Source organism: Eubalaena glacialis, chromosome 9 (assembly GCF_028564815.1).
Source record: "Eubalaena glacialis isolate mEubGla1 chromosome 9, mEubGla1.1.hap2.+ XY, whole genome shotgun sequence".
NCBI lineage: Eukaryota > Metazoa > Chordata > Mammalia > Artiodactyla > Balaenidae > Eubalaena > Eubalaena glacialis.
In genome coordinates this window covers 52,872,404-52,893,799 of record NC_083724.1, presented here as the reverse complement: position 1 = coordinate 52,893,799, position 21,396 = coordinate 52,872,404, and the positions used below count along the sequence as shown (strand labels likewise).

General features: G+C 43.7%; 1 protein-coding gene across 2 annotated transcripts in view; it reads right to left on the bottom strand.

The window, feature by feature from the left end:
- Window positions 1-141: 141 nt before the first annotated feature.
- The window catches only part of DMRT1 (doublesex and mab-3 related transcription factor 1), a 111,290-nt gene continuing 90,035 nt past the window's right edge, over window positions 142-21,396 (bottom strand). For both annotated transcript variants that reach the window (XM_061201217.1, XM_061201216.1), the window contains exon 5: window positions 142-387. In XM_061201217.1, the coding sequence (XP_061057200.1) occupies window positions 233-387 (155 nt within the window). In that variant the 3' untranslated portion in view covers window positions 142-232. The remainder of the gene's footprint in view (window positions 388-21,396) is intronic.

Genomic DNA, 21,396 nt, shown 5'->3' with positions numbered 1-21,396 from the left:
AATATTTAACTCCGTGAGCAAAGCACTTAATTGTTGCAGACGGTAGACACAGATACTAAACTATTCCAAATGTGTTCTAGCCTCTGGGCTAAGCTCTAAGGAGTATAAACCAAACATCATCTCAACAGTTAAGTCGGCGTGAGTCAAGGCAAAATGTTAACAACAAACCCTGTGTATAAACGGAATAAACCTGCCACTCCAGGTGAATGGCCAAAGGCATCGGGGTGCCCGATTATTCGTCGTCCTCGATGACAGGAGTGACCGCAAAGCTGCTGGGCTCCGAGGCAGACTCACATTCGAGCACTCCCTTTGAGCTCTCGTTACTAATAGGAGAGCTGCTGGAGAGGGAAACCAAGCCAGAATCTTGATTGCTGGGTGGCGAGAATACTGGGAAGTAGGGAGAGGCAGAGGGAGAAGAGTGCGTTAAAAGTGGCTAGTCTTTCTACATTCACTGTGCAATTAGGTTACAACAAAGAAAAAGGCGCTCTGCAATTTCTATTCGGAGTTGAAAGTGTTTTCATGGACACTCATTAAAATCCCCAGTGCTTCTTTAGAATAAAAAATAGTATTTCTGCACAGTATTATCTATTTAATTGAAGAGGCAAGTTAAGTAGCAGAGTTTCAATTTTATGTTCATTAAAAACAAAAAACAGTCTCCCCCCTCTTTGGGGATACTATTTCCACCCTTCACTGAGCCCCTCCTCTTTATGTAAACGATGCTAATAGAACTGAGTCTTGTCAAATGATCCATCTGACAAATTACCCCAAGCAAGACCCCACCCATGTATTTCCACCATTTGACAGGTAACCCTAGTTTCTCAGTAGCTAGCAAGTGAAAGCGATAGCTTATCAACTTTCCTGTTAGTTCTCTTGGATAGAGGGAAACAAACACTTGGGGGAAGGTCAGCATACATAACTTTTAAAAAGTAAAAAGCAGTAAATGGGAAGGAAACTTAAAAAAACACAAAAATTAAAAGAAACTGAATTATACAACACTAAAACAGAAGTCAAGTAAAGGTTTTAACAGCAAACCTATAAACATAAAACTCCACTAGGAATCTGACATTAAATATGAAGGATGCAAAAGTAATAATGTGTTGAACAATTTTTGCAACCTTACAAGCCACAGTAGATACAAAATTTAAGCAAAAGGGTCTCTGACCTTCTTAACCTTAGCTGAGTCTAGATCCACCCCCAGAACTCCCTTCCTGCCTAGTGTGAATGTAATTAAGGGGAAGCTGCAGTGGTAATTTCTCTCCTCATTAACTTCCTGATTGGTTTCAGCCTCAGGATTCCGCAGGGCAGTAGTTTGTCACCAATTCCAAATGGCCAATCGTTAATACTAATGTTTGTGTAACTAACTGCCAGCATCTGCCACGGCTTCTTGTACAACAATAATGGTGAAAGGGTACATTAGTGCTCCTGTGTTAATTCAGCTTGTGTTCATCAATAGGGAAATCTATGATGTAATTAGCAAAATGCATTGGGAGCTGAGTGCTGAAGTCATTTGTAGAGAACTAAATCATAGTAGAAGCTGTACTGGGTCCTGATGTGTTTGCCATCAATACTTATTATGTTTGGAATTTAATAAGGTATATTACCATGCTGAAAAGAGACCTTTTTACAAGAGAACACTATTTACGCTTGTTATGGGTTTCGAGGTTTGCTGCAGCTAGTGGAACCACACAGAAATAAAAGAACAGAGCTGGGATTTAAGAAGCGGATCTTTAACCACTCCACTGGACCAAATTATCTGAGAAAGCCCCGTTCTTCTAATGTGACATAATGGACAGACAGACAGACAGACGGATAGTTTGGGATAGCTACCTCAATATCCAGTTAGGAAAGGAATGTTCTGAAAACTTAGTAAGTTAATAAATTTGAAAAACAGTGTAGGTGATTTCCTGACAAGCAATTTACTTTTGATATTGGTAGTATTTGTTTAGATTTAGTAAGTTAAACAAAAAGAGTACTAATTTGAACCTAGGAAACCTGAAGCTTTCATTTTCTCACTGTTCATTAAGGCTTCTTACTAAATTTGAATTGTTATATGGATTTAAATTTCCCTGCAAATCCAAGATAATTTGTGAATTGTGTTACATGCCCAGGGATGTTGTATCTAAAGACAGCAGACTTTGCTCTGACATCTTGTGACTATACAAGGATCTGGAGAGCCAACTAAGGGCCAACCAGAGTCTGTGAGTTAATCTGCCCACCCCCATCCCCATCTCAAGCCAGTGACAGAAGGTCCTCTGTACAGAAGAGATGGAGAAGGGAGTGAACATTTACTGACTACTTCTTGTATGTCACCTACTTTAATGAGTATGTAAATTTAACCCTCAAACCATTCACTGAGAGAATTATTCTCCCGTTTTACAAAGGAGGTCCTGTGGAAGCTGCCAAGGGCAGTGCAACATTGGTCAGCCCCACCTCCTGGCTCGTTCTCACCCCTGCACCATCCCCACCCTTGGGTGTCACATTTAGTCACTGGCCACTGAACCGTCCTAATCTCTGTGTTAGTTTGAGGACGTAAAATAACTGACCCTTGTCAACTTAATGCAGAGGATATAAAGGAATAGGCAAGCGTTCTCCAGACATGTTCTGAGCTTCTGCCTACAGTTAACAGCTGACCTAGGGATGCTCCCACCCCAGCCACAAACACCCCGACTCCCCCATTTGGACCGACTTGTGACTGAAAAAGGAAGGGGCGGGAATTCTGCAAAAGAAAGGATTTGGGGAGAGTCCCCTTTTGCTCTCACTTGCCTTGTGGACACTTTCTTGGAAAATATTCCTCTGACCTGCGGGTGTGAAGATGTGCAGAGTGTGTCACCTGCATAGACTAGGGAGGCTCCAAGCATACTTAATGCATGACCGCACTCCAGAGAAGATCCAAATAAATGAACTCAACCTGTTTTGCAAAATACCTGTATTTTTTAAAGCTTTTCTCCACTCAAAATTTAAATCCATGTTCATTTTACTTTTGTTAAAGGCTTAGCATTGTCTCTGAATGTTGAAGTTAGGGACAGTATCTGTTTAACTCATTTTGTGTAGCACCTCATAAAAGTAGTTCCAAGTGCATCAAAGATTTAGTAAGTGTTTATCTTAGTGACTAATGTCCAAAATTTATTTTACTATCATCCTTAAAGATGAAGGTACCCTCTTCATTTAAATGCAGCTTCATTAAACGTCACTGGGGGGAAGAATAACAACCGATCATTTAAAATCATTTTATACCAATTAAAAATTAAAAAGCCAAAATTCTCTTTTTTTGCGTGTTGATTCTAATGAGCCCTGCAGAAGGCTAATTTCAACTCAAAAGGTTCCTCTTCATTATTTTGTAAAAATGCTAATGCCGACTGTCCACGGGACTGTGGGGAAAGATACGCTGTTGGTAGCACTAGAAATTGGTTCAATCTTTCTGGACAGCAGCCTAGTGACATGTAATAAGAACCGTAAAACTGTTCATACCCTCTGACCTGGTAATTCCACTCTGGGGAATAAACCCAAAGAAAGAAAGAATAATTGGCCGGGCGATGCTCAACACACCACTATTTGCATGAGCGAAGACGTGAGTGCTTTGCTCCGGCGCTGGGGGGTGGGGGGTGGGGACGGGGGGGCAGGAAGCTTTCACAGGCAACAGACAATTCAGGATTATGCTACCCTGTAATCATCACTAGGCTCCCAGCATTTACAGAAATGGAAGAAATGACTTCTGGAGACCGAAGTAGAGATTTAAAAGTAAGAAAGTGAAAAAAAAAAAGGAAAATGTGCCCATCTGATCTTTTTTCTTGTTACAATGAAAGGTGGGTAAACCTCCGAGGCTGACCCTGGTTTGAACCAGCAAACCCTGTATCTGTTTTCTCTCTACTAGCCTATTTGTCTACAGCAGCTAAATGGTCTTTCTTTTATTATTATTTTAAAACAAACAAAAAAACCTTACACATAATCACTCTTACCAATGCTGAGGGGGGAAAAAAAAGATGATTTCAGTGATGCCATCTAAGCACCAATATTCTTTTTGGAAAATATTACAGACTGCCCCCCCCCACCAAAACCCACCTCTCTAAAAAACAAAACAAAACCCAATCTAACTGCTAAATCTTTTGACACTGCAAAGACCCCTGACTTTTAACTTGAATGATCTGTTGGGAGTCGGTGGACCGGAACGAACAATTCTCTTCCAGTGATGTGAGAAACAGGATATTCGTGCTTGAGAAAAAATTGTTCTTCCTCTATATGTTAAATACTATTAAGCTCCCACTAAGAAACCATTTTAAAAATAAAAAATGCAAGTGGCATTCTTCAACTGTTAGCAACTCTTCACCTAGACACTGACAGGTCTCTTTGGTTTCCTCGAGTTTGCAAGCCTAAGAGTCTGATGAAAAGCTGATGAAAATGTCTTAAACAATGAATTCTTCCGCTTCATGATAACCATAGTGTTTGGAAATAAAATCATTTCCAATCAATACCACTTAGCAGATATTTGATGTTTCACAATAGGACTCTTTTCCAGAGTAGAACTGCTGCCCTTCTCACTAACATTTAAAATAACTAGGATTATCTTAGCTGTCCGAAGCTTGGCAGGTTCAGCTTGTACTTTCAAACAGCATTAATTCTTGGCACTCAGAAGAAGGGATAAAAGGTAAAGATATGAATGGAGATCTTTATTCCACCTGATCTATCAAGGATTAGCTCATTCTTTTCCAGTCCATGCCTGCACGCTAGTGAAGAGGAAGGCTAAGCTGTAACTGATGTAATTAGAAACCACAAGCTGAGAATAAAATATCCCTTTATTAATCGCCCCCATTTACTATAAATGTACCAAAAATATAATAATCTTTGAAACAATTGAATGTGTTTTTTTCCACCTGTGTGTAATCAGAGTAGTGGCTAGAGAGAGAGTCTGGTTAGGATTACGCTTTCCCTGAAAACATTATCTTAATTGTCAGTCTAAAATCTAACACCAGTTTTGAGAGGGGCCAGCTCTGCCCTGTGCATACTGTAGGGAGAAGTGGCCAAGCCATCATAAAGGAGAGCTCCTGTGGATGGAAGGAGGTGCATGATCGGTGCTTCCTCCTCGATCCTGCTGCCACAGCCTTGGCAAGCTCTAGGAAAAGCCATCTTAAAAACAAGGTGACCTGATAACAGAAAGCACATATTTAACCACTATCAACACTGCCTCATTCTCTCTAAATTTCATGTGTAACACGGATACAACACAAGATAACACTAGAACTTCTTAATTCTCAAAACAAACAGCAGCCTATCAAGCTTCCTTCGGCAGCCCCTGGGAGAGAGTGTGAGGACCGGGGCTCACAGGCTGGCCCTGCTGGAACTGCAGACTGGCTACCCTACTGCTCAAGGAACGAGGGGATAATGCACCCCACCTACCACCTTACCACCTACAGAGTTCAACGGATACACAAAGGGAAGAATGCTTTCTTGCCTGTAAAGTAGCACACAAAAAGGGAAAAGAGAAGGGACCCCGTTCAGCCTTCCACCTCACCTGGGACGCAGGCAGGATTATCTCGGGTCCAGGCATTCCTCCTCTTCCCCCACTCCCACCCTCCATGACAGATTCTTCTGGACCACGGCAGGGCAGCTGCTGGGATCCCACACTCCCTGTTTATTCCATGGGGGGTGGGGGCAGGTCACCAAAACTACTCGAGTCTCAAAGCAAGCACGTGAATAAGTGATGTGTCTGAGACAGCGGCCCTACCCTGGCGGGGGCTCACACCCTGAGCATGTCTTCAATCCTCACCTCCCCAGACCCCCCTTGTCCCCTGGCAGTGGTGATGCTCCAGGCTGCTCCCTCACGCCCAAAGTGGCACCGTGAGTCGTGGAGCCTTTTCTCACTGACAGTTCTTCTTGCACTCCTTCTGAAATGAGCAAGTGCGTCTGTGACGGGTAATTCATTATGACTGGCTCAGCTGACGTGTCTCATCCATGAAGGCAGCACTGGGTGATACACACAATCCAAAGATTCGAAGATCCTCTAGTTCACTGTGTTTTAACCAAAATATACTCAGTATCAAAACCTAAACATAGTGTGGTCTTTTCTTCGCTTTCATGACAACCTTCTGAGATAAATCCTCACGCTGCCTAATTCTGCTCTATTTTCCCCATCACTGAAATAACCACAACACCGACTTTGAAGAAATCCCCTCAACTACCTGGGCAATGAACTTAAACACCAGTTTCCTCATCTGTAAAATGAGGCTAACAACAGGTCGCTGTGATGATCATTGAGTACACAGTAGTTTCCTTACTTCCTTTGTCTTCAATTTCAGTGTCTTCACGTTAGAAGACCCTTGCTTTTGAAGGTGCCAGAATCCAATCAGTATTTAGTACAAAATCTATTCCCTCCAGGCCACACATAATGTGCCTTGAGAGAGCCAGGAACCAGGGATACACACTTTACTTCACTTGGGGCCTACGTGACAGCCAGAGTGTCAAATCCAGGAGGCAAACGACCTGGTCCTCGTTTGGACAACAGGTCCCTCGTTACATAAGCTCTGCCTTTTTCATTTTTTGAGAAGGGGTGTCCAATCAAAATGAAGCAGCAGAGTACCTCTGGACATACCAGACCAAAAATAGTGTTGTTATCCAATGATCAAGCCAACCATTCCTTCAGGCAGCAGTATTTGAAAGCAGGAAGAATCTTCCTTTTGAGCCTAAGTTTATCCTAAAAGTTGAAAACTCTGGGAAGTACTAGGTACAGGCTTCAATGTCCCCAAAGAAGTAGGGGTCTCATTGTTCCTAATCTACAACTATTGGGTACCTGGAGCCCTGATGGGATGAGGCTTGCTGGGGTACCAGAAGCTGACCTTCGGTCACAAGGCAACAAAGCAGGGCTAGGGTGAGGTGTGTGGGTTTTGCCAGAAGACCATCTCTTACTATCCGAAGACCTTGGGCAAGTGCCTTACCCTCTCCATGCCTCCATCTCCTCATCTGTACAATGGGGACACAGTACAGCACTTAGGCTGGTTCTACACAAAGCTTTGGGGCCCCATTAAGCCCGATGCATCTGAAAAGCCCACATTACCATTGTACACAGCTGTACCATTTGGTCACCCACATGTGTGTCCCACAGACGCAGCACCTCAGCACTGGATGTGGTCCGAATTGAGCTCCATTCCTAGCATCACTCCCCTCGGCTGCCCCCATCTATACCCATCCTGCCCTGCTTAGTCTTTCTTGAGTGCTTGTCATCTCTGGTCCAGCTTCTCCTCTCTGAAGAGGCAGACCATTTTCCCACCACATACGTGCACTGACAAGGGCAGGAAGGCTGAGGGGGTCCTGCTCCCGGGCCCAGCTCTGTTCATTCTGGAGGGTCTGTGAGGCTGGGCTGAGCCCAGTTCCCAACAGTGGCCACCTGAGAACAAGTGTGGAAAGACCATGAGCTCTGCCGTCAGACATGGCACCTCAGTAAACACCTCTGAGCATCAATTTCTTTCACTGTAAAAGGAGGTAATAATGATGTATTTCATAAAGTTGCTCAGAGGATGGAAGAGATGATAAATGACAAAATCATTTGTAAACTTGAAGACTCCTTTCCCCTGGCGTGAGTCTGTGCACTTCCCTAAGGAAGGAGTGTAATTTAGTCTCTGTCCTCCACTGCCTAAGACAGGACCAAGAAATTAGTAAGACTTTTATTAAACACTGGTTGGGAAAGAAAAAAAAAAAGAATTAGTGTCAACACAGCTCAAACTTGCCTGAATGTTTTCAGACAAGTTTCAATTTCAATGTTCAGAGAAAGGTGACTTTTACTTTATTCGTCCTTCTTTACACAACAGAAGGCTAAAAGTAAAGATGAATTCCAAACTGAAACCCAAGCCTGTTACATTGTGTTTTCCTGGGACCTCAGGTACACATGACATTACCTGAGGCTGGGCCAAAGGGAAGGGACTTGGCTGAACCAGGAGCAAGGGCAGAGCAAGGGGAACCTCCTCGAGAAAGGAACAGAAAGTCTATTAGATAAAACACTAACACCTGGTAAACTGAAATTCAGCCACGAGCATCTACTGTACACTACCTCGCACAGTGAAGTGCGCCCAGCAGGTGCTTAATAATGGATGGGGGAGTGAGAAAGACCCCGGAATGTGGTCTTCACAAGACATGCTGCCACCACCAAACAGGGCTGATCCACACACTGGCAAAGAGAGTCTCAAGTTTAAAACCAGTTTTGAGGATTTTAAAGTGCAAAGGCTTTGTCTAATTTTGTCTGTATTTACTGGAAGGACTCTGGGCACCGACACAAGGAGAAAAGCTGCATCAAACACACCCTGAGGCGTGATCTCAGCCAAAGAGCCTGGCTCTGGACGAGCCCGCAGGACCACGTTCCGTGAGGACTCTGCAACGCAAACCACATATGGTACCATGACTGGGTGGTCACAGGTGCAACTGCATTTGAAAACAGAGTTTAAATAGGTGTGTGCTCATCTCAGAAACCAAGGCAGACCAGGCTAACAAGAGGCTCCACAAGTCACCTCTGGAAGAGAGTTCCCATTGGATTCTGGGAAAGCTGTTCTCTCAGATACAAAAGGAATCAAACCCGCAAAGCAGGCCGCGGCATTCACCAGCCTAGAAACTAGGTTGGCTCTGTCCAGGTATTTTGCAACAAGAGACATTTTTAAAGTAGCTTTACTGAGAGCTTCCTTCACACTGAGAAGAAAGAATCACAGATGCTTCAACCTTAAAGGGTAATGTATGATGAAAATCTCCACCTTCATGGGACTCTTGTTAAGACTAAGAAAAAAGATTAAAGTATTGGAGTCATCACCACTGCCAGGAGAGCCAGTCGTGAGGAGAGGGAATGCAGCTGCTTTCTCACCTGGGGCCCAAAATGAGCTCGGTTTCCGGCTAATCCACCAGCCTGCAGTCAGCCTTTCACTGTGGAATTACATCATCTCTGATAAAACATGCTATTTAACAAAATATGTAAGATGTGCAGCTTCAGCTGTATGGCTTTGAGGAACTCTTTCATGGAAGCAACCTAAGTGTCCATCAACAGATGAATGGATAAAGAAGATGTGGCACATATATACAATGGAATATTACTCAGCCATAAAAAGAAACGAAATTGAGTTATTGGTAGTGATGTGGATGGACCTAGAGTCTGTCATACAGAGTGAAGTAAGTCAGAAAGAGAAAAACAAATACCGTGTGCTAACACATATATATGGAATCTTAAAAAAAAAATGGTTATGAAGAACCTAGAGGCAGGACGGGAATAAAGATGCAGACCTACTAGAGAATGGACTTGAGGACACGGGGAGGGGGAAGGGTAAGCTGGGACAAAGTGAGAGAGTGCCATGGACATATACACACTACCAAATGTAAAACAGATAGCTAGTGGGAAGCAGCCGCATAGCACAGGGAGATCAGCTCGGTGCTTTGTGACCACCTAGAGGGGTGGGAGAGTGAGGGTGGGAGGGAAGGAGACGCAACAGGGAAGAGATATGGGGACATATGTATATGTATAGCTGATTCACTTTGTTATAAAGCAGAAACTAACACACCATTGTAAAGCAATTATACTCCAATAAAGATGTTAAAAAAAATATTCAGCTACTTTGCAATGAAATGAATAAAAGAGAAAGTTCACAAGCCATTTCACAAGTAGAACTTGTGTAAAAGTTGCAGCTTATAATTTGAAAAGAAATATTGTGCCCCAAATGATATGCTAGTAGCAGGGTAGAAGACTGTGTCCAGTAAATTATTTTATCTTTACTGTCAGGAGATGATGCCTTCTTCAAAAAAAACAAATGCAAAATTCCATCGGTGTTGGCTATTAATACTATGCCAACTTTTCCTTCTCTTTCTTTCTAACTAGGGTTACAGGAAATTTAAAATGAGTAATTATTAGTATTTTTCTCTGGTACAGAAGAAGGAAGCAAACACCAGGACACATTTAAATAACATATACCAGATGAAATCAATCAGGATAGAAAATTCCAGGCATTTCCAGACAGGAGAATACATGCTTACTCAGTCACACAGGTTGTTTTACCTCCTAATTACAACACAGCCATCATGGGTAGATAAGATAGTTCAGATTACAGGCTCAAGAATATGCTCTTTTGGAATGGTCCATGTTAAGGGTGAAGAGAAACAAGAAACTAGCACAAACTATGTTTTTCCTAAAGAGTATTTACACACTTTGCATAAGACCCCAACTGCTAAAAAAACAAATCATATATGTCTTTCTTAAAACATTTTTCTATTTGTTTAAAATGCCTTCTGTTCAACTAGATCCCAAGAAAGGACTTCAACGCTAAAGAGGTTTAATCTGTGGGTGATATAAGGCATTCAGGGAATGTGATTGTGCCCTCCCCTCTCCAGGGGTTTATGATATTTTTTAATTGTTTCAGGAGAGAAGACCTCACGTCTTGACAAGTATTTTAGTTTGCTTTCAAGAAAAGATTTTCCTTTTTCCCCCCAACTACATCCTGTCTGAAACTAAACTTAACTGTAGCCTTTTTTTAGGGACTTCTCAGAACAACCCATGTTCTCTTTGGGCGAGAAGCTTCTGGGCAAGACCTGCTGGTGCTGGTCAGCCAAGCTCAGCTCTGAACTTCATGAAGGAAACCAACGCTGGCAGGTATTTATCGAAGTATAAGACAACTTTCATTTAATTCTTCCTCCCAATGGTCAAAAAAATTGGTCTCCTTTCAGGATTTTGTTTTCTGTTTAAGGAAATTTTTTTTATTGTGGTAAAATACACATAACATAAAATTTACCATTTTAACCACTTTGAAGTGTACAGCTCAGCAGGATTAAATATATTCACGATGTTGTGCAACCATAACTACCCAACCATCTCCGGAACTTCGTCACCTTTCCAACTGAAACTCTGCACCTATTAAACAATAACTCCCCACTCCCTCTGCCCGGCCCCTGGTAACTACCCTTTTACTTTCTGGTTCTATGAATCTGACTACTCTAGGTACCTCATATAAGTGGAACCATACAGTATTTGTCTTTCTGTGACTGGTTTATTACACTTAGCATCATGTCTCCAAGGTTCATCCATGTTGCAGCATGTGGCAAAATTTCATTCCTTCTTCAGGCTGAATAACATTTCATTTTAAGTACAGCCCACATTTTGTTTACTCAGGCATTTATCAGTGGACATATGGATTGCGTCTGCCTTTTGGCTCTTGTGGATAATGCTGGTTATGAACACTGGTGTTCAAATATCTGTTCAAGTCCCTCTTTTCACTTTTTTTGTGTGTCTACCCAGAAGTGGAATTGCTGGATCATATGTTAATTCTATTTTTAAGTTTTTGAGGAACCACCATACAGTTCTCCACAGCAGGGGCACCATTTTACATTCCCACCAGCAATGTACAAGGGTTCCGATTCTCCACATCTTCAGCAACACTTGTTATTTTCTGGGGTTTTTGTTTGTTTGTTTTTTAATAATAGCCATCCTAAGGGGTGTGAAATGTGGGATTTTGTCTTTTGATCCTTTTACACTAATCCTTTCCTGCACTGCATCCTCTCCTTCCCCAACCCTGACCTACCACCCAGTCTCTGTTTCATCATCACCAAACTTAACTGAAGAACTGGCCCACTGCCCACTACTCACTGGGTTATGCCTGGCAAACTGGTAGCTGTTTCACTCCCAGAAAAGCTTTCTCAAGGTCACCCATAGCCTGCTGGTCCCCAAAGCCAATGGCCTGTTGCAGTCTTTCCCTCTTTGCTCAGGAGCACTGACACCTAACATGCCCTCTCCCCTTCATCCCCCTCAGCTGCCCTCCAGGCTTTCTGCCCTCCTGGACCATCCTTCCCCAACACCAACCCTAGACACAGACTCTCCAAACTACGTCACTTGGTCCTCTCACCCACATAAGCTTTAAACATCACCTCCTTGCAAATGACTTCACAATTCCTATCTCTTGCCCCGATTTCTCACTGAGAACCACTTCTGTATATTAAATATTGGCTGAACATCTCCACCTGGATGAGTTTCCTGCAGTGGAACCTCACCTGTTTAGAACTGAACCCACCATCTTCTCCTCTCTTGGGTCCTGAACATGCCCACATCACCTGCAGCTCAGGCTCTCTCAGACCCACCCCCCAACCTAAGCCACTGCTCTGTCTTGCTCTCTTGAACTGCACAGAGCCCTCCTGCACCTCCCTCCCTTCCAGTTACCCTCATCTGCTAGCATCTGGTTGCCCTGTCCAGTCTTTTCTACTTTATCTTAATTTATCCAGTATGGCCAGTTAGTTATTCTTCCAGAAGCATGTCTCTAACAAGATGTTTCTTTCTAAAACACCTATGGAAAAAAAAAAAAAAAAAAACCACCTACGGAGACTTCTGAAGAGCTGAGAGTACAAAAATAGATCTCTGTGACAATGAACCTGAACCCTCAAGAAAGGTTCAGCATCCTGAAGGCGAGAAAGAAGAGAATCCATTTTGTAAATGTCTCTGTCATCAGAGCCTGGGAGGTAGAGAACTTTGGCAATCACAGGAGAAATTATGAGTTGTGTGGAAAATTCATTTATGCAAAAGAGATCATTGTTCAGTGATGGCAAGTTAATGTGACCTCATGAATCTATCCTTAAACCCAGTCCTTGGACGGACGTAACTTCACTCTGGACACTAACAGAAATACCAGAAGGACAGAAGCTGGAAGACTGAACAGTATACAGACACTTTTTTCTCCATAACAAAAGAAGCTTATGAAACTGCGACCTTAAAAAAAAATAGGTAATATGGTGTCCTTGGACAGATTTTGCATAGATTGCTTTCATTATTGTTGACTGGTTGATGACTGACTGACTGACTGACTGAAGATGTGACAACACAATAAATAAGGTTGATTCTACAGACGGACATAGAACTCTGGCCCCAACAATAAGCCAATCCACATTCTTCTCAAGCACACCTGAAACATTAATACAAAGTGACCATGTACTGATCTACAAAGCCAAGTCTCCACAAATTTCAAAGATGTGTATCTTTCAAACCTTTGAAGTCTTGGAGATTTAAGTCTGTAGTCTATCAGAGTAACTACTAAGAAAAAAACCTTTCAGCTTTAAAAAAATGATAAAGAAGAATATAAATTTCACTGACTCTGACTAAGCAACAGGCCAGCATTTGGCCACAACATAATTGATTGCACCCTTAATGCTACTGTTGAAAGTAGGTAAGTGCCCAGGCACTGATTCCAACCCACACACTCCTCCTCGATCCCACATTCCAAGTAGATCAGGTATTTTCACACTTGGTTCATCTTCAGTGAAGACTGTAATTAAATCTTTAATTTGAAAACAAGAGCGAAAGTCCGGCACTCGCAGCATGATTGGCCGCCCTCAAAGCTTAGAGCGAAGAGCAATCAAGTACCAAATGGCGACCTCTGCTCCTTCAAGCTCAAGTAATCTGCTCATTTCAGGAGGTACCAGCTCATCTCAAAACCGACAAATTTACATGTGGAAATGCTTTCCACAGTTATCTGCAAGCTTCCTGGGGATCAGAAACATTATTTAAATTACATAAACTGTCAAGTTGATGTGCTGCCTGGCCTTTTGATTACACCATAATTTTTAAAGCATACATTTCAGAACATGCTTTATTTCATATTCAAGGTGCTGGAAGAGACCTCTTAGGGAGCTGAGTACCCAGGAACACACTGACTACTGCTGGTCCTCTTTATGTCTTAACACTCTTCTTAAGCATTAAAGAAGGCAGTGTGGTGCTAACTGGTTACTTAATTCATGGAATATGTCTTGAGCATCTGCTCTGTGCCCAGCACTATTGTAGATGAAGAGAATACAGCCATGAATAAAACAAGTCTCTGTTCTCATAAGGAAAAAACCAGGGACACCTGTAATCAGAGACACCTGGGAGCAGATTTTTACTGGTGATGTGACTGTGGGCAATAACTGAACACTATGAACCTCAATTCTGGACATTCGTTAATGGAAAACAATAACGTTAAGGGCTGTAGTCATTAAAACTAAAATATACTCAGTCAACACTATTCCTTCCTTTGCTTTTCCCTTTCCATAATAAGGGAGCAGTAAGTACTTCACAGGTACACCAGGCACCATCTGAAGCAAAATCAGGAGGAAGGTGAATTGTTTCTCAGTTACCCTTTTACCTGACCCTGTGCGCCTCCCTCACCTCTGTGCACTTCTTTTCTGTTCTTAGGTATCCGGTGCTCCCTGATCCTCTCCCCTGGTCTCCTCTCTGCCAAATGACACCTTACCCCTCCCCCCAACCCCTCCAGACACAGTTCTATTCTCTCAGTTTACTGCTTACTCTCTCAAGAGTTTACTCTTAATGAAAGGCATCCGGTTAAACTACTTCACTCAAGAGGTGAACTCAGGCTTCGGGCTCTAACCTCCTGTTGGTATCCTCATTTCAAAGCGGTGGCTTCTAGACATTGCAGAGATGTCACCTTTTGGCACAGAGCAAATTTCTAAAGTGTTGCCTATACCACTCAGTATACAGAAGGCATTGCTATTAAGTGGGTGGATCCTAGAGTTTTACTTTTACTATATCAGGTTTCCATAATTTATGGAAAAGACGCATCCTTGCTGAGTAAGGTTCTGGTCCCAGCCTGGTCTGCATCCCCACCCTAGAATGGTGTCACAGCCTTTCAAAGCATCTACCAGTACGAGAATCTCAAGCTGATAATCAGCTTCCCCTCCACTTGCTTTCCAGGAGCTTAATTAGAATGCAGTCCTGTGGCTAACCAGAAAAACGACTGGTATTTAAAGAACTGACATTAGAAGACAGTTATTTTCGGCTAACAGTAAGTCTCATGTTTTCTAGTGCTTCAGTGAGGCTCCAGGATTGTATGTGTCAGAGCAGAGAATAAAATGAACTTCTAATTATTTTCGTTAGAAAATATTGCTATTTGTAACACTGAACCAGATAAAATTGTGAGGAAAAGAAAAGACACAAACATTAGCATTAGCTAATGAATGTGGTTGGTAGTTAAGGGGGAAATTTTTTTATAGTGCTAAACCAAGGTCATCCATTTATTTAAAAAGTCCTTAGAACCTCTGGTGAAAAAACAAACTATCAGATATCACAGGTTTTAATTTGCTTTAATAAACATGTATTGTTTTCATAGTAATAAAAAAGTGATATAAAAGACAGAAAGCAAGGATAAAAGGAAATCAAAGAAAACAGGCCACCGCTGGGAGCACCCCTCTCTGCTCCTGCGCTGTAGGAGTGAACCGCTTTCTTTATTGAGTGCAGGCGGGCAGACCCTAGGGCAATGAAACAGGACTCCTTAGGAAGGATGGACTATGGCCCCAGCAGGAGCTGGTAAGTGCTGACTTAGGTAAGCAGGCCTGTGAAATGAGGTTCAGCCCACATTATTTATTAGCATAATTATTAATAATCATTGCTATCATTCACTGAGCCCCTATCATGTTCCAGGCATTGCACTTATCACCTCCACAAAAACCCTTTGGGGAGGTGGGCATTGATATCCTCATTTGACAGATTTAAAAAATTGAGGCTCAGAGAGGGTGATTAACATCCAAGGTCACACAAGTGCTGAGAGTCAGAGCCAGATTCTGTACTCAGGACTTGAACCTGGGACTGTCCACCACAAGGCCGCTGTACATTACGATGGGTTTGCCGGTTTGATTTCTCACGCAGCCTCCTCTGCTGACACGACGCAGGGAGCCCTCTGCCATGAGCCCTCCTCTTCTTCACATTCACAGAGTTGCTGCCCAAGCTCCCCTCCAGAAAGCCATGATTTTGCTGAAAAAGACAGCTTTGAAGCCCACTGAGCTGCAGGTTTGCCTTTTGAAAATGAATCCAGGAAAGCAGCTACCCAGGGGGTCCCAACTCCTACATCTTTTCAATCTACTTTCCAAGCAAAAGAGATTTCAGGGACCCAACATGTAATGCGGTGAAGGGCTGGGGAAAGGTATCCATTTGCTGCCTATCAGGCGTTTCAGAAAGTAAGGTAGGAGACACTTGGGAGAACCCTGCAGCCTCTTCAAAGGCGACCCCCTGTTGCAGAGCCTTCTGAGCTCCGAAACAGCAGAGCACAGAGGAGGGATGGTCTCTCCTGGGCCAGCAGGGAGGCTGCCAGGGGCCGTGGGGGGATGCTGACTTCTACCAAGACCCCCAGGCCTCTGGTAGGAGAGTCGGAAACAGAAACATAGGATCTGGGAATTTGAGAGCAACCAGACACCAAGATATCAAAAAGAGTGATATCAAAAAAAGGGGTCTTAGGGACTTGCCTGGTGGTCCAGTGGCTAAGACTCCATGCTCCCAAGGCAGGGGGCCCAGGTTCGGTCCCTGGTCAGGGAACCAGATCCCGCATGCTGCAACTAAAGATCCCACATGCCGCAACTAAAAGATCCCAATGCCGCAATGAAGATCCCATGTGCCGCAACTAAGACCCGACGTGGCCAAATAAATAAACGTTTTTTTAAAAAGGGGGTCTTATTTTTCCCAAGTTACACTGGCCTGAGGAGAGGAGAAGAAAGGGGCACAGAAGACCCCTACTAATATAAAAGTGTTGCTTTTCCCTTCATCTGATTTAAGATAATGATGACGAGTTCAGCAAAGTGCACACCTGGAGGAAGGACAGCAGGGTGTAGGTGGGCTCCAGGGTGGATCCGTCCCATAGGCCTCACGGTCACTAAGCACAAAGGGACACAAGAGGGCCGAATTCTGGGCCGATCCATACAGGAGAGTTTTCAGAGTAGATAAGTAATTACCCAATTCCACCTCCTATGACCTTCCATGAAGGCAGGATAGAGACAGTGAAAAATGAACCAGTCACCCCAGCAAGCTCCAGCACCTCCCGGTCAGCAGTATCAAGGGCTCCTGATACATCTAACAGAAACGCCACAGGGCCTGACCGGGGCCACCAGCGGGAAAAGCTATCCATCAGCAAAGCTAACACAGTCCAGTTCAGGCTCAAATCTAAAACCAGAGCGTCGGGATGGTTAGCAGTACAGTACTACACTCCTGGATTCTACGGAATTTGTAAGACTATACTGTCCCTTGGGCGAGTCATGTTTGGGGCCTCAGTTTCCACATCTATAAAGTGAGGGGGTTGAGCTCAGTGGCTTCAAACTGCTCTCTCAGAACTAAAATTCTTTGTGTTGACGACTTCTGAAATCTCCATTTCTTTTAAGCTCTAAAGGCTTAAGCGCCTACTTAAAGTCAGAATTAATCAAGTACAAAACAGAACTAATTCAGTATCAAGTGATTACTCCTGAAGATATGGAGACCTTTCTTCCCTAGTGGAGACATTAACATTTTCTCTGTCAATAATGTACTAAGCTTTTCCCAGTCACTGGGATTCGGCCACTGAACAGGAGGTTCACCTCCTCCGTCTCTGTGCTGATACAGAAGAGGAGCTTCCGGTGACATGTGACAGCCTCTGCCTCACAATCAATCGCTGACTTTGTTGGGAGACTTGGTTGAAATCTGATTAGCTAACTTTTCACAATGAATTTCCTAACACTATAATTTATTTGATATCTCGATTGGCTCAGTCTATGAATCCAGTCCTTAGAAGAGAGTCAATCACTGCTTTTTTGTGTGAATCTGAACTATTGCCCAATATGACCTTGCAGACCTGGACACACGCCTATTACAGAGAGAGGACACATCTTCAACTTTTCTTACAAAGGAGACAGCACATTTCTAGCCCCAGTGGAAATATAACTGTCCCCCACGCTATGTCAACAAGAAAGCAGGCAGAATTGCCTTCTCCTGTTTTTTGGTCTGTTTTCTCCCAGACTAGATCCTCTAGTAAGGAGAACTCAGCTACAAGAGATGAAAACTGCTAGTCTTTACAAGCACCTCTGCTTGTGCATATGAGCTGGTGTTTTTATAGGGAGACTGATTGGGATTCAGCACAAGTTGGCTGTTAGGGAGGATGGACTACACTGGAGGGGCTTGTCTTGCAACCTGTGTGACCTGCTCTTGTACTCAGTTTGTGGGGAGAGGAGGGAGCAGTGGTGGACGAAACGGTCCAGCCACTAGGCATCTCAGGCACTGTCCAGATGCTGGCTGAGGGTACCTCCCTTACTGCAAGGCCTCTCAAGAGGTACTCTGGCTTCCTGATAGAAATAAGACCCACTGGACTCCACTGTCCACCCACCAGATAGACAACAATGTATATATTCAAATATCACACTAGCAGAGGTTTGGAAAAAGTGGTACTTTCATGCACTGCTGCCAGGAATGTAAACCAGTGCAGCCAGTCTTGGGGGTAATTTGGCAGTATTTAACACAATCTAAAATGCAGGCTTCTTTGAAATGGTCCTTCCTAGCATCTCCCCAGAAAAACACCAGCATCTGTGTACAAGGAGACTGCAGCATTTAAAACAACATGATTGTCAATAATGAAGGAAATTAACCAATAAACTATGATCCTTCCAAACTTTGAAATAGTACGTGCCAGTTGAATAAAGTAGATCTACATGCACCAACATGAAAGGTCTTTTAAGACTGTTGATTGAAAAAAGTAGATTTGAACAATCTGTTCACTATGATGACCCCCCTTACGTTAAAAAGCCAAGCAAACTATGTATTTCTACAAACACATATCCTCATAGCAAAAAGTCTGAAATGACATATATTAAGAGTTTAGCTCTTGATGTAATTGTTAAAATAAGTGAGATAACGGAAGAGTAGTCCATAGCACAGTTCACACACCAAGATTACAACTGGTGGAAAAATATGCATGTGTATTCAAAAAATAAACCTTGTCAGGAATTACAGAGAAAATGAAAACAGCAATGTTCTATCCAGTTAAGAAAAAATAAAGTTATTTTAACTGTACATTCAGAATCATGTTCTTAAAAACCAGTTTTCCAAAGTTATTTTTGACTGCTCTCTTTTAAATCTCTGACTTAAAGAGTACTTTTTAGATGAACAAAGTACAAAGACAGCTGTATTGCAAGTTTCATCTTGATGGAAGTATGAAATGGCTGACTGCAAACTAGAATGAAAGAAGAAAAACACATTAACTACAGTAGTTATATTATTCATATAAATTAAACTATTTTGATTTTTGAAAATTCTACTTTGCAAAAGATCTAACTCACTGATAAAATGTGCAGTGGGTATCATTATTATTCCCAATTTGTTTTAATACAGCAGGTCTTTATCTATCAGAGGACAATTCCTTAGGTTAAGTTAGTCATTTTCGGGTGTGTACATTAGCCCACTAGTTTACTAAATTATCTTGTTAATAAGTAGTCATACACCTTCCAAAGCAAACAACTGACAACTAGAATAAAAATATACTATAATGTCTATGTTTGAAACATTATAAAATAGCAACGTTTTATGACACATAGCATGTTATTATAAGTGTGTGATATTATGAGGGTCACAAACATGGTATTTGGAATAAAGCCAAATTTAAAGCACTTCAGTAACAACCAAGGTGCTTGAAGCAGACTTGGTTCCATGTATACAAAAGAGGTGGTTACTTATAAAAGAGTGATTTGAGAATCAGGGGAAAAGAGATCCTGTCCCTAAAATATGCTTGCCACCCAAGGACCAAAATATCTGAAATTCCACCATTAAAGATTCATTTCGGGGTCTGGGCAAGATGGCGGAAGAGTAAGACGCGGAGATCACCTTCCTTCCCACAGATACAGTAGAAATACATCTACACGTGGAACTGCTCCTACAGAACACCCACTGAACGCTGGCAGAAGATGTCAGACCTCCCAAAAGGCAAGAAAATCCCCACGTACTTGGGTAGGGCAAAAGAAAAAAGAAATAACAGAGACAAAAGAATAGGGACGGGACCTGCACCAGTGGGAGGGAGCTGTGAAGGAGGAAAGGTTTCCACACACTAGGAAGCCCCTTCGCGGGCAGAGACTGCGGGTAGCAGAGGGGGTAAGCTTCAGAGCCACGGAGGAGAGCGCAGCCAAAGGGGTGCGGAGGGCAAAGTGGAGAGATTCCCGCACAGAGGATCAGCGCCAAGCAGCACTCACCAGCCCGAGAGGCTTGTCTGCTCAGCCGCCGGGGCGGGCGGGGCCTGGGAGCTGGGGCTCGGGCTTCGGTGCTAGCCGGGAGGGAGTCCGGGAAAAAGACTGCAGCTGCCGAAGAGGCAAGAGACTTTTTCTTGCCTCTTTGTTTGGCGGCGCGCAAGGAGAGGGGATTCAGAGCGCCGCCTAAACAAGCTCCAGAGACGGGCGCGAGCCGCGGCTATCAGCGCGGATCCCACAGCAACAGGGGCGCAGAGGGAGAAACGGAGAGATTCCCGCACAGAGGCTCGGCGCCGAGCAGCACTCATCAGCCGGAGAGGCTTGTCTGCTCACCCGCCGGGGCGGGCGGGGGCTGGGAGCTGAGGCTCGGGCTTCGGTCGGATCGCAGGGAGAGGACTGGGGTTGGCGGCGTGAACACAGCCTGAAGGGGGCTAGTGCGCCACAGCTAGCTGGGAGGGAGCCCGAGAAAAAGTCTGCAGCTGCCGAAGAGGCAAGAGACTTTTTCTTGCCTCTTTGTTTCGCGGCGCGCAAGGAGACGGGATTCAGAGCGCCGCTTAAACGAACTCCAGAGATGGGCGCGAGCCGCAGCTATCAGCGCGGACCCCAGAAACGGGCGCGAGCCGCGGTTATCAGCGCGGACCCCAGAGACGGGCATGAGACGCTAAGGCTGCTGCTGCCGCCACCAAAAAGCCTGTGTGCGAGCACAGGTCACTCTCTACACCGCCCCTCCCGGGAGCCAGTGCAGCCCGCCACGGCCAGGCTCCCGTGATCCGGGGACAACTTCCCCAGGAGAACGCACGGCGCGCCTCAGGCTGCTGCAACGTCACGCCGGCTTCTGCCGCCGCAGGCTCGCCCCGCCTCCTTCGTACCGCTCCCTCCCCCCGGCCTGACTGAGCCAGAGCCCCCGAATCAGCTGCTCCTTTAACCCCGTTCTGTCTGGGCGGGGAACAGACGCCCTCAGGCGACCTACATGCAGAGGCGGGGCCAAATCCAAAGCTGAACCCCGGGAGCTGTATGAACAAAGAAGAGAAAGGGAAATCTCTCCCAGCAGCCTCAGAAGCAGCGGATTAAAGCTCCACAAACAACTTGATGTGCCTGCATCTGTTGAATACCTGAACAGACAACGAATCATCCCAAATTTAGGAGATGGACTTTGGGAGCAGGATATATTAATTTTTCCCCTTTTCCTTTTTTTGTGAGTGTATATGTGTATGCTTCTGGGTGAGATTTTGTCTGTATAGCTTTGCTCTCACCGTTAGTCCTAGGGTTAGGTCCGTCCGTTTTTTTTTTTTTTTTACTTAAAAAAATTTTTTTTCCCTAATAAATGTTTTCTTAATAATTTTTTCCTTATTTTCTATTTTTAAAAAATTAAAAAAAATTTTTAATAAGTTTTTTCATATTTTTTATTTTAAAAAATTAAAAATTTTTTTCTTAATAAATTTTTTTCTT